Genomic DNA, 14,202 nt, shown 5'->3' on the forward strand with positions numbered 1-14,202 from the left:
GGCTAGAACTAAAAATAGTATGACAAAAATAAAACAAAGGCCCATACAACACAAACTTTCTCCCTATAGTTACGGGGCTTTCCTTCCATGAGTCAGGTTTGACGAATGGAAGGTAGACCATGGGTGATGTGGTCAAGATACCCTAGTAACTGACCACAGCACACTTAGCAAAGCATTCTTTTCAGAACCAGAGCAGTGCAAGAAAAGACAAATTCCCAGTTATAGTGGAGAGGCAGATAAGAAGACCAAGCTGAATCAATGAGCAAAAAGACATAGATATATATGGTATTTCTAGGCTAATGGGGCTCACACTTGCTTCCTCAAGTTTACAAATGAAACAGTTCAAGTTTGTCTGTTTGGGTACAAAGACTACTCGTGCTGGACTCAAAATAAACCTGGGTTTAATACATGCAATTAGTTCCTTTTTCTGAAAAGGAACTGGACATTCTTGAGACTTTCACTATATAAAGTGATGGCTAAAATGTAATCAAATTGATTGCTCATGAAATCCCACTCATGAAAAGATCTAATATTAAAAAAATATGAAAGCACTGAAACACTGAATACAGACTAGAGTCATATCCTTTCCTTGACTAACTTTTTTCCTCTCTCTCTCTCTCTCTCTCTCTCTCTCAGAGCAATTTTAATGTCAGTGAACAAACTTTAAAGGAACAATTTGAAGTATAAGCAGCAAACCATCTGCTTTTGCTTTGAGAGGGAAGCTTGGCTCGCTGGCATAACCTGCCCTCTTGCAGCTAACACTGCAGCCAAGCTCTGCAGGTCCAATCGTGCACTGAGCACCTTTGCTAAGTCATGCCTTGCTGCTGGGACGTAGTACTAGGTGGAGCAGCAATAGCTATGTGTGGCACCCTGGAAAAATCTAGCTTCATGCTTTGGCTAGCAGGTGAATCACATATTCCTAGCCTTATTTTAAAGCCTTCCAAATCGACTGACTCTTGGCAAAACTGACTACATACCAACAAGAAAGGGCTAAGGCTGAGGTGGTGAAGTTGGGAGAGAACAGAGAAGAAGGTGGGCCCAAAACAGTGGATTCCAGAATGCTGTTCCTGTCAGTCAAGTCAGAAGACTTTTGGGGTGAGGTCCCCACAGGTGAGCATTAGTCACTTTGGGGAAACCAAGTATTGGTAAGCCAAAGCTGGAATTCCCTGGAGTCGAGTTGTACTAGGAGAGGCTGGCTTACCAAATAATAAGTCCTGAGGAGGAAAATCCATTTATTAACCTGAACAACAAATCCCATTACACCAAATCTTGTGCCTGCCTTCCCCTAGCTGTAGGCCACCAGATATCCTCTACATACTGCCTAACCATGTCATGATTATATTATTACTTTGTGACTGAAAATGTATTCCTTATAAATTTTCTTTGAGGGAGTTTTTTGTTTCCAATAATCTTCAAAAGTTAACTGAAAACAGTCACCACAGTAATGGTGGGGTTTTTTTCCTTTGTTTTGTTGCTACTATCACTAAATTCTTCTCCATACACTACCTTTCCATAAAACTTAACTTTATTTCTAACACTAAAAAGCTATTGTGATGAGAATCATGGAGGATACAAAGTGCTATAATACTCTGAAAATTCTGTGAAAGACAGTGCCTTGCTATGGTTCTCCCTGCTCTCTAGTACAAGGACATGCAGAAGGAAGCAGAACACGTGAGGAGAGCCAGATGCACTCTCCAGCCTTCTGGCACAGCAGCACTGGGGTGGGATCACGGAAACTGAGGGCTAGGAGTGACTCAGAGGCTGATGGTCCAACTCCTTCATCTGCAGATGAGGAGACTGAGGCCCAGGGAGGTCAAACACCATGTTCCCAGTCACATGACCATCCAGCTGTCTGCTTCCCAGATGGACCACAGTGAGAAGGAACACAGTCCAAAAGAGGTACACTCAAAGACTCATGTTAATAAAAGTAGAGTAGGCGACAAAAGTGTGGACAATGAGAATTTAAGAATTAAATAAGAATTTGACTTCAAAGTGTGAAAGATTAGCTTTGCATTCACCCCATGCCTGTTTCAGGGGCTCAGTCTGTCCTTTACAACTGGTTAGATTAAAATCCCTGCTTGCCTAGAACCCCCACGTTAATGTCTTCTTCTGTTTTAACTATAAAGAGCCCATTCCCCAACAACAAAGTGGTAGAAAATGTCTGATTTAAATAAATAATATAGTTTATGAAATATATAGATGTGTCACTTTCTCAGGGAAAAAAAAAGTGGATGTCTGTGATCAGGAATATAACAACTGTTTCCTGAAGGTTAAATATCATTCAATATTTTTTGCTCACTAATGAAAATGAAAGCTGGAAAGAGTTAATATTTCTTCGAGCAGCAGCCACTTGCATTTAAAAAGTGAAAAGGTTTGTGATACCTCTTTCTTATGTTCAGAAAACCAGCTGGTATCTCTGTTTGAACCTTGAGGCAATACGTGAAGATCCACCAGGACAGCAAAATTCCCACACTAAAAAGACATTAATGGCAGAGTTAGCTCACACCCAGCAAACAATGAAAGAAAATCTCACAAATTCCTATGTGGTTGCTCATGATGAAATGGCAACAAAGTTCCCTAGTGGACAGAAAACTTCATATGGGGCAGGGCTACAGGTCATAAGCCTACTAGTTTTTGCAAGTTTAATATTTACAGTAGAAAAGCTAAGGAGAAATATAATTTTCACCATGATAGTAAAGACAAAATATCTATCTCTGGGCCACACCTTTAAGGGGGATGTTCAAGACATTCAGTGACAGCTGGAAGACTATCAGACATTGAAAGAAGTTAAATGGGTCAGTCCTGGGTAGGCTCCAGAAAAGAAGGGTTCCATGGATAGTCAGGGGAATTCTTTCTTCTAGGTAGGCAACAACAGATATAAGCTACTGCATTTTTAGACAGACAAAAGGAATGGCTGTGACAGCACATCTTAGAATAGAAATGGAAGTGAGGACAAATGAAAAAGAAACAAGGAGAGGAAGCTAGATGCTAAATTACAGTTAACAAAACTAGTAACTTGGTTTCATTAAAATATGCTATAAAGTTGTACAAATCTTGCTTCCTGCCCCTGTACAACAGGGTAGCCAATAACCATGTGTGGCTACTAAGCACATGGAATGTGGCTACTATGATTGAGAAGCTGAATTTTAAACTGCATTTAACTTTAATTTAATTTAAACAGTATGTGACACAGCCACTCTGTGGCACAACTATAGATCCTGTAAAATGTGGTAGCCTTATAAATCCTCACACCTTATGAGTAAAGTAATTTCTGAAGATATATAAATAACTGGATGGGCTAACTCAGAAAGGAATAGAAGACCAAGACTGCAGGTTGGGGATGATCCCAGAGGCCCAAAGGGTCAGTGACAGCCTATAGGAAAATGTCACTTCTGTACCTCTCTGGCTAAATAGTTTTTTTTTTTTCTTTAAGATTCTGTGCTATATTTCAATGATGAAAGGAAAGTAGTTTCAACTAATGATCTGAGAATACCAAATATAAATATGGAAAGAAAATAAAACATGACATTTATATCACACCATACACAAAAATTAATTTGAGATGGATGAGAGACCTACACATAAAAACCAAAGCTATCTTGCCAAACTTAGGGTAGAAAAACTTTCTTAGGACCCAGAAAGCACCAAAGACAGCCAAAAAAAAATTTTTAATTGAACTGTCAAAATTTAAAACTTTTGCTCATTAAAAGACACCATTAATAAAATCGATATGTATGTCACATGCTAAGAGAAAATATTCATAAATTCATTTATCTGATATAAAGGACTAGCATCCAAAATAAAGAATTCCTACCAGTTGATATTAAAAAAACAAACAACCCAAGCTTGAATAGATACTTCACAAGATAAACAGCCAGTAACACATGAAAAAGTATTCAACATCAGTCACTGGGCAAATGCAAATTAAAACCACCAACTATACATACCTACCAGAATGACTAAAATAAAAAAGACTGACACACCAATGTTGGTAAGGATGTGGAGCAACCCAAACTTTTATACATTGCTAGTGGAAATGCAAAATGGTTTGACCACTTTGGCAAATGGTCAGTTTCCTACAGTTAAACACACAATTTAATTTACTAAGCCAACAATGCCACCTTCCGTATTTACCAAGAGAAATAAAACATATGAACAGAAAGACTTGTATGCAAATGTTTGTAGAAGTTTTATTCATAACAGCTAAGACAGAAGACAACCTAAATCTATCAACAGGAGAATAAACAAAGTGTGGTACATTGATTCAGTAGAATGCTCCTCACAAAACTACTCATACACTCAACAGGGACTAATTTCCACCTTATGTTGAGCAAAAGAAGCCAGGCTAAAAGAATACATATTGTATGATTCCACTTATTTCACGTTCTAGAACAGCAAAACTAAATCTGTGATCAAAGCAATCAGACAGCGATTACTTAGGGAGGAACTGATTAAGAACAGGGACAGAGGAACTCTGTGTGGTGATGGGAATGTTCTGTATCTTGGTGGGGTATATGCTGAAGATCAGTTCACTTCAGTGTATATAAATTATACATCACTAATAAATAATTTTTAAAGGCTGTGTTTGTGTAAAAGCACATGTATATTTACTGACATATATAAAATGTATTGTGTCTCTGAAAATGTATGGGTATTTTGGGGAAGACCAAAGTGAAGTTCACTAGGTAAAAAAATCATGAAATATGATGAAAGAGAGTTTCCTATAATGTCAAACAGTACAATGTGACCTACTGAAGTGCAGTATACTGTGTTATAATCAGTACTTTATTTTAAAGAGAATCAAAAGTAGTTATTTGAATAGAATAAAAAATATCAATGTGTCACATTGTAAGGTCAAGTCTTGTTTTGTGAAACTTATACATGAGTATAATGAGTTATGATGAAAAGCCTATTTCTTACTGTGGACTTGAGGTCAAAACTGTTTGAAAATTATACTCAAGCATACAGTTATTTTATGCTTCTTCACAATGCTAATTACAGATTTAACCTTTAAGGAGTATGCTGCCACCAGGTGGAGGTCATATGCCACAACTACATGATCTTAGCCGGGGTTATTAACCTTTTGTGTGCCATGGATCTCTTTGGGCAGCTGTGCAGTTGATGAAATCTGCTCAGAATGTTTAAAAATGTATGAAACACAATGCGCAGGACTAAAGATAAAACCAACTTGACTGAAGTACAATTATCGAAATTAAAAAAATTTTTGCGTGTGATTTAGTAATGGATGTACTCGTTTATTAAGGCACTGGCTCTTCTTACACAGTGGTAGATCTAATAACTACCATAATTTCAAAGTAGTGGTAAGCACAGATGATATCTTCAGATATGTGCCACAATTATAATATGAAAAGAGCTATAATTCTAAAGGTGACATATACTGTAAATACCACTGTGTTTTAAATACTTAACTTATGGGGCACCTAGGTGGCACTCGAGTCTTGGTCATGGTCTCAGGGTCATGAGATCACCTCCCTGGTTGGGCTCCATGCTCAGCATGGAGTCTGCCTGAGATTCTCTCTCTCCCTCTCCTGTACCCCCAGCTCCTGCATGCTGCACACTCTCTCTAAAGTAAATATATCTTTAAAATAAATAAACACTTATAATAAAAAAAATTGATTAGAATTTGGTTTAAATAAAGATGTAATTTTTGTTCCAATCCAAGCTCACTGATCCTCTGAATTCTATCCCAGACCTGTGGAGGCTCCACAGATGGCAGAACAAGAGCCTCTCAAAGCAATGGGAGCAAAGCTTTACACACATCCTACTGAGTTCCCTACAAGTGTTTCATCTTGACTCCTCAAACCAAGTTCTCTACTATTCCTTCTTCATTAGCAAAAATATCTTTTAAAATAGTTTTTTTTAAGTGATACTTGAACATTCTGAATTGATACTATATAATAGCTTTCTAAAGAATTAAATAGCAATTTGATATTTTCTCATCATTTCGTAACTTTGATCACAAATAACCTAGTGTAAGTTTGATTATAAACAGACTGATTAGAATGTCTTTTCTTTTCTTTTCCTTTTTTTTTTTTTTTTTTTTTTAATAAACCATGGAATCTTACTCTGGTGTTCAAACTTTCCTGGGATTTCAGCCAGACTCTGCCACCGGGCACGCGTGCAGTGCCCTCCCCCACCCCCCGCCGCCCAGCAGCGTTCTCCTTTTGCAGCCAGCAGTTCTGAATTATCCAGCAAGAGCTCTCTCAAACTCCCACACTAAGCACAAGTATTTTGCCTTTCAAAAGTTCCCTGCTCTCAAAGCTTTGTTGCTTAGCTCCTATGAGTGAAGAGACATAGGGGCTCTTAACTGCTGCCAGAAGCATAGCCTTCACTTTCCTTAATTAGGAGGAGGTCATTTCATCTCTCAACGGATAAACTCTCCAGCTCTCTTCAGAAAGGAGGAACACGCTAACCATCACTTCTTTCTTAGGCCAGAGCTGCTCATTTTAGACAGGCCAAGTTATATCTTTAGTAGACCAAAGGTTACTAGAAAAAGCTTTGCATCCATGCCCTGGGTTGTGAGTCAACAGACCAGGGTCTGATCCACCATCTAGCTCCCTCCACCCAGAGATTGCAGCCAAAAGCCTGGGAGTCAACTCTTACTCCTCCTTTTCCCTAACCCTCCACCATTAGTCATCAAGTTTTGTCGATTTTACTTCTAAAAGAGCTAAACACACCCCCATCTCTTATTCTGCAGCTCATATCACCTCCCACTTGGAATATGATGGCTACTTCTCCTTGTGTCTCATGAACTCTCAATGCCCCTATCAGAGCAATTTCTAACATACGGACTGTTTCTGCCCTCCGCTTTTTTTTTTAGGATTTTATTTATTTATTCATGGGAGACACAGAGGAAGAGAGGCAAAGACATAGACAGAGGGAGAAGGAGGCTCCCTGTAGGGAGCCCGATGCGGGCTCGATCCCAGGACCGTGGGATCACAACCTGAGCCAAAGACAGATGTTCAACCACTGAACCACTCAGGTGCCCCTCAGCCCTCTGCTTCTAATGCACCTCAATGCTCCTGTGTTTAGTGAATTTTTATGCGTTCTCGAACCCTAGCAAGGGCATGGACATCCCTGTGGAGCTTTTCTGAACAGTCTGTCACTTCCTTCTCTGGATCAGGCATATGTTACACACCCTTATTTATTCCTGCACTAATGGCTGGTATATGTATGGGTAGCCCCTGCTAGGTTTTTAGCTCCTTGGTACAGACAGACAAGGTCCCAATCTCATTCGACTCTACACTGCAGCAATTAACACAGGACCAGCTCACAATAAGTGCTTAATATTGTGTGTATTTGTGTGTGTGTGTAGATAGTTTTAATCTTCAGCGTGACCATCCTGGCCTTGCCCTCCAGCATCCGGGCCACCACTGCTTTGAATAATCTTTCTCAAGGAGAAGGAAACAAGGCAAATGCTTAACATTTAATAGAAGGAAGAAAGGAATGAATGAAAAAGACAAGATAAATTGGGCTCTGAATTTTGGGCAAACCACAGCCTTATGTACAAAGGGAGGGCACTGAGCCTATGTCGGGGACAAGGTGTATGACTTCTCAGCTCAGTCCTGAGGAAGAAGGCAAGAGGTAGAGAAAGAAAAACAAATGGCATCCACACAGGGAAAAAGGCCTGAATAGATTGGCATGCTCTGGGGATGAAAAAAAGAGTCTAATAAGCAGAAACAGAGCAATGTTGGCAGATGAGGCCAACAGGGCAGGTCAAGGGGGAACCAGAAGACCTGTAGGCTGCAGAGCTCTCTCAGGTAGGTGTGGCACACATGAGCTGGCAGGGAGAAATCATGGAACCATGAAGAATGGGTTTAGAGCCACCCCAAAAGCCCAACTAAGAGACAATGGACGTTGATGGGTGAAGATTTGAGAGAAACTCAAGAGAAAGAAGAAGATGTGGTTGGGTGTAGGAGGAGGAAGAACAAAGATGATGTCCTACGCATGTGAGTAGTTTCAACCATGCCCGTGGGTCTGTCCACAGGCAGCTTGTCCAGATGGATCTGCTCTGTCACTGGCATTTTATACTCACCTGTAATCAAGGATTTAAGGCAAGCTGGGTTAACAAGGCAAAGATTAAAAATAGAGGAAATAAGAAAAACAAAGGTCGAAACATAAAATGAAGCCGATGGTAGGTCTGCACAAAATTCCCACCACTGTCAGAGGTCTCTGCAATACTTGGCTCTGAGTTTGCTAGTTTCCAATGTCAAAAAACAAAAGCCAGAGTCCAAAAGATGAGAATGAATCAGTACTGAGGATAAGTCAATATTCCTTTTTTTTTTTTTTTTAATTTTATTTATTTATTTATTTATGATAGAGAGAGAGAGAGAGGCACAGACACAGGCAGAGGGAGAAGCAGGCTCCATGCACCGGGAGCCCGATGTGGGATTCGATCCCGGGTCTCCAGGATCGTGCCCTGGGCCAAAGGCAGGCGCCAAACCGCTGCGCCACCCAGGGATCCCAATATTCCTTTTTTTTTTGACTGTTTATAAACATTTGGAATTTTATTAAAAAAAAAAAAAATCACAACCATGAACATTGTTACAGTTAGAGGCCCTCTTGGTTCTCCACAATGATACTGAGCATGCTCACAAGGGGTTCCCATTGTTTAGTTTTTAAACAACCATCTTTAAAAGAAGGAAAAAAAAACTCGGCACACTACCATTTAACTTGTTTTAATGTTTCTTCACAAATGGTGAAAAATACTAAAGTACAGACAAGGAATAATCATAATGTTGTGGCCAACATTATAAATATGGAATTATAAATTTAAAACATTTTCTGGTTTAAAAAATAAATCTGGTAGTCAATGCAACTCTGCGGGGTCTCTGCATCTAGCAGGGCTGGTCTCTGCGCTCCTGACGGTGCTCGCCTTTATCCATTTTTCCAGGTCCTCCACGCCCGCCTCTTCTTCCTCCCATCTGTTCCATCAAAGGTCCAGGGGGCCCACAAGGACCGCCTCGTTTTCCTCCGCCAAAGCCACCTCGGTCCATGCCCCGGCCACCACAGAAGCCCCCTCTGTCTCCACCGCGGCCACCTCTGAACATCCCACCGGGACCACCGCGGTCCATGAGGCCACCTCTTCCTCCCCGCATGCCACTAGGGCCGCCTCTGCCACGGTCACCGCCCGGGGGCGGGAAGGGTGGTGGAAGGAAGCCTTCAGGCTTCGGGGCCTTACACTGGTTGCATTCTGTTCTCCAGGCGAAGTTCTGGTTTCCACACCCCGGATTGGGGCACTGCCAGTCCCCAGCTCGGTGCTGGACGTTTCCTTCTCCAGATGGGTTCCCTCGGGAACCCCGGGGTCCTCTAGGGGGAAAGCCACCTCTGTCTCCTCCACGGCCTCCCATGTGACCCATGGGGCCCCCAGGACCTCCTGGGCCCCCTGGACCTCCACGGAGTGGCGGTGGCATCCCTCTGCCCTCACGGGGAGGCATACCACCCCGCATGCTGTTCATTGGAGGTTTCTTCCGAGCAAGAGAAACCTTAAGTTTGCTTCCTTGAAAATATTTCCCATCAAACCACTCCACAGCAGCCTTGGCAGTTGGTGGGTCTTCATAGGATACTGTAGCATCACCTTTGGGCTTTCCTGTTTCCTTGTCCAAGTAGATATGGATCATGGGTTGTCCGGTTCTCTTGTTCATCTTAACAACTCCACACTGCTTAAAGAAGTCAGCCAGATCATCTAGAGTCACATTGTCATTTAAGCCTTGCACATAAATTGCACTGTTGTCAGAGTCTTCATCTGGATCTACAGGTGGGCCTAGATCAAGATCTGGTCCTTCATCCATGGGTCCACCAGGCTTATTGAAGCCACCTTGCTCTCCAGCACCCATTCCACCGCGTCCTCCTCCCGCCCACCTCTGCTCATGCCTCCACGATCAAATCCCCCTCTTCCCCTGCCCTGGTTATCAGGGCCACTCATGCTCTGGTTCTCTCCTGGTCCGGAAAATCCTCCAGACTCCTGCCCATAAACACCCATGCTACTGGGGTGGTCCTGTCGGAATGAACTCTGCTGCCCGTAGCTGCTGCTCTGTTGGCTATATTGACTTGGATCCTGGCTGTAGGATCCAGTTTGGGGGGGATAACTAGTGGGCGGCTGCTGCCCATAGCTGCTTTGTTGACCATAGCTACTCTGCTGTCCATAGCTGCTCGGCTGCCCATAGGTATTCTGCTGAGAGTAACTGCTCTGATCATAACTAGTCGGCTGTGTAGAGGAGTAGCCGGTAGGAGGATAAGATGGTGGTACTGTAACTGGCTGCATGGGGTAGCTCCCAGGTACCTGGGGATAACTGTAGTTACTCTGTCCATATCCTAGGCTGGGCTGGTTGTAAGCCCCTGTGCTAGATTGAGGTTGACTAGTCTCAGCGGGTTTGTTACCATCCTGTGGTCTTGCAGGTGCGGTGGCTGCTGGCTGCTGCCCATAGGCTGGGTAAGCAGGCTGAGTGCCATATGCAGACTGAGCTGCATAGGAGGCCTGGGTGGTAGTGACCGTAGCAGTGGTGGTATCATAAGCACCAGTGCCATACCCCTGGACAGGCTGACTGTATGCCTGGGGGGCAGTTGGAGTAGTATAACCAGCAGGAGGCTGTCCATAAGAAGTTGCATAGGCGGTCTGCCCATAGGTCGCAGTGGTCTGAGCCTGGGTACAGCTGACATCAGTGGGCTGTCCATAGGTTCCATAACTCTGCTGCCCATATGCTTGGGTGGTCTGTGCATATCCTTGAGTTGGTTGGGCGGTGTATACACTGTAGTCCTGCTGGGCTGCAGCTTGGCTGTAGATACTGTAATCCATGGATGCCATTTTCTCTCCTTCCCTCTCGTTCTCTCAACGTCCGTCTCCCTCTCGCTTTCCCTCTCGATAAGTCAATATTCCTAAATATTACATCTAGAAAGACATTTCTTTTGAATGTTTTCATGAGAAAACAAAAACAAAAAAACATGGTAATTCTCTTCTTGGAGTATCAACTTTACTAAAAGGTTTTAAGGAACATATTAAATATTTTCATATCAAAATAAAGTGCCTGTATGTTACAACATGAAATTTAAAAGTCATGTGGTTTTTAAAGAAAAAGCATAGTTTACAGAGTACCTATGTTCTAAGCATTGGGTTAATAAGCTTTACCAATACTATTCAATTTAATCCTCACTACTAGCCTATAAAAGAACACAACTGTTACTCACATTTTATAGGTAAGGAAGAGGAATCTGAGAAAGTAAGGACTAGTTCCAATATTATACAGTCAGTTAAGTGACAGACCCAGGAATCAAATCCAAATCTGACTCTAAAAGCCCACTGCCATGCATTACTTTGAATAAAACATCCTCTCTGCAGAAGGCCACTGAGAACTTTCTTCCAGAAGCCATGTGGAGGCACAGTTAAGGCTGCCTAGCCTGAAACCCACCCCACTATAGCTATTCCCTCTAGGGTGGGCACTGATAGCCGTATCTATCCATTACTGCCAGGGGACTGAACCAAGGATTCCAAACAGAGTCACTCAGCTCCCTTCCCTAAGCAGAATGACTCACTCTGTGCTAGAAGAGCACTAAAAGTTCAGATGCTGAAGTTGCCAAAGTGGGATGCCATCTTAGGATAAGAGGGCAATGTAATGGCAAGAGCCGCATTGCAGAAGGACTGGGGTGGGAGGGCCGGTTAGGGAGAAGGCAGGAGCAAAAAGAGAAGGGAAAGAATGCAGCAGAGCACTAGGGCAATAAATCATACTGAAGGTGAGGCAGTGGGGAGGGAGGGCAGGAACAATGGTCCCTGGACAGTAACAATCCTTACCCAGAGTTAAAGCAGAAGAAAAGTCAGCACAAATCTTTTGTTGATTTAACCCCCTTGGCCTGCTCCTTATTACAATACTCGCCCAAGGAATCCAAGCTTGGAGTTTACATTCAAGAAAAGCAAGCAGCGTACCTTTAGAATGGCATATACAATAAACCAGCAGGCAGGTAAGGGGAGGAGAGAATAAAGAGCCTTTCCATTGGGATATACTGTATCCTTAATCTAACTGGGAAAACTTAAGCATGAACAAATGGGCAATAATAATAGTTAAGATTCATTGAGCATAGAGTTTATGCCAGATACTGTGTGAAGCCCTGTCTGTACATTATTGCATCTGATTCTCATGACCCCAGAGAGTCATAAATGATTACCAGTCAGTGTTCTGGAAACACTGAGAAACTTAAGAGCTCTACTCTCTTTTACTTTTAGAAGATCCCTGGTGATCACGGCTAGGTTTTGTTTGGTGTGGTGCCTTGCCAACCTGGCAATCCTTGTCAGGCCAGGTAGAAGGAACACTATGATCTTAGTAACAGAATTAGGCACAGCCTGAATTCAAGAACACAGCACACAGAGAAGGCCTGAAGAAAGCCCTCTGATGACAAACAGAAGGGCCTAGTGCAGGAAATCCAAGATCACGAATCTCTTCTGATGAAGTCCCAGTTTCGGAGGGGTGAACTACCTCCCTTCTCGAGGTGTCAGTTTCCCTGTGTGTAAAATGAAGGGCCACAACTAAGATCTCCTTCAAGGTGCCTTCCGCTTTAAGATCCCACCTCCTGGTTGTATTTCCGTTTACAACCATTGTTTGGATTCTATTTGCACACATGTGCCCTGATGTATAGATTATGAAAGAGCCATGCTGAGTCTGGTGCATTGTCTCATCCTGCATCAGTTCACTATGGGCCACACAAGCGCAATAGGAAAAATCCTAGCAACCAATGAGTCTTTCCCCTGAGCATTCTCTGACATCCTTCAGGCAGGAATAAGCTCCTGTTTGCTGCCACAGCACTTTATTCATGATTCCGCTGTGGAATCACCACAGGCTGTAAACATATGGCTGCATACATCCACTTCCCATGGGCTGCCTTCTGTTCCCCTTGGGTGGTCACTGCCCCAAACTGGGCCTGGCACGGAAAGAACAGTGGAGAGTGTTAAATGAATTTGAAAAAAATACATCAATGATAAAAATTACTTTAAGTGTCTGCTTTATTCTCTGCCTAGGAGGGATTACCTCTCTCTTAACTGCACCCTGTCTTCAGAATAAGAAACACCAGAGAATCAATCTTACGGTTTACAACTAAGGTTGCCTCATTTATGAACATAATATTGTCACCCCAGAAAACAGGCAGTGATGCCCAGTCCTCCGTGCCACGCAATTATTTTACCACCTTCCAATCAGGCAGAACGATCTGCAAAACCCTGGTTGACCGTGTGAATTCAAACCCATTAAAGGGTTTGTGTGGGGGCTTCCTTGGTTGCTAATAGATGACTAGTCCTTTGAGCTCAAGTTTTACAGGCTGAAAGGGATGCAGGGGAGGAGGTGACCTGTCTCAAGTGAAAAGGAATCAGAAGAGGAGGGAGTTTCTCTCTCCTGATTGGTGTCTGTTATGGGGCCTCTGGCTACAGATCAGGGATGTATACTTTACCAGTCACTTGTTTGTTTTTCTTAACAGATTTACTGTTACAGTTGGGGAAGAAGCAAGTCAAAAAAGAATGAGAAAGAACACAGAAAAGCAGAGCTAATGGATTTGATGACAAGGAGGGAAAAACAATAAGGGACTGATAAGACAATTTATCTTTCGTAAATTGTCTCTGGTCCCCTCCTAAGAAAGAGTTGGGGGTTTTGGCTTAGAGTGCTCAGAAAGTGGCTCACAGTCTTTCTGGGTGAAATTTGGGAATGGAAGTAAAGCTCTGCTGGGAATAAAGCAAAGGGTAATTAAGGTGGTATATATTATAAAACGATGCTTAAATTGGACATACGCCATTGGCACCTTTAGGTAGCATTCGAGGCTAAATCACAGACTCAAACCCACCATCACAGGAAGAATGCAGTTAGCAAAAAGCCCTCAGCCACTCCTTTGGAATGGTAAGGACTGACTTCACTTCTTTAGACACTTTCCCTGATGATTTTCCAGAACTTATTCTTTCAAAAGTAACCAGGAGGCAATGTATTCCTCAGAGGACTGGCCTGAGGTGTGTACGAAGCCTGTGCAGAAACGAGGAGCACAATGACTGGGGCCAGGACAGACCTGACTTTAAATCCCTGCCCTGAATCTCAATTCTCCCAGGCCAGGGGAAGTTCCAGCAATGCAATGGGGACAGCAATGAGAAAGACCTTATGGCGGTGTCTGAACATGAAATGTAGGCATGCAGGTGCAAAGCTGTAGCACAGCGCCAGC

General features: G+C 42.8%; 1 protein-coding gene and 1 pseudogene across 1 annotated transcript in view; both read right to left on the reverse strand.

The window, feature by feature from the left end:
- Window positions 1–14,202, reverse strand: part of SLX4IP (SLX4 interacting protein) — a 183,600-nt gene that overhangs the window by 65,977 nt on the left and 103,421 nt on the right. Inside the window, 1 exon segment of the mRNA XM_077872210.1 lies at window positions 2,383–2,472. Coding sequence (XP_077728336.1) covers window positions 2,383–2,472 — 90 coding nt within the window.
- On the reverse strand, window positions 8,529–10,872 carry LOC144297939 (RNA-binding protein EWS pseudogene; annotated as a pseudogene).

Source organism: Canis aureus, chromosome 26, assembly GCF_053574225.1.
Source record: "Canis aureus isolate CA01 chromosome 26, VMU_Caureus_v.1.0, whole genome shotgun sequence".
NCBI lineage: Eukaryota > Metazoa > Chordata > Mammalia > Carnivora > Canidae > Canis > Canis aureus.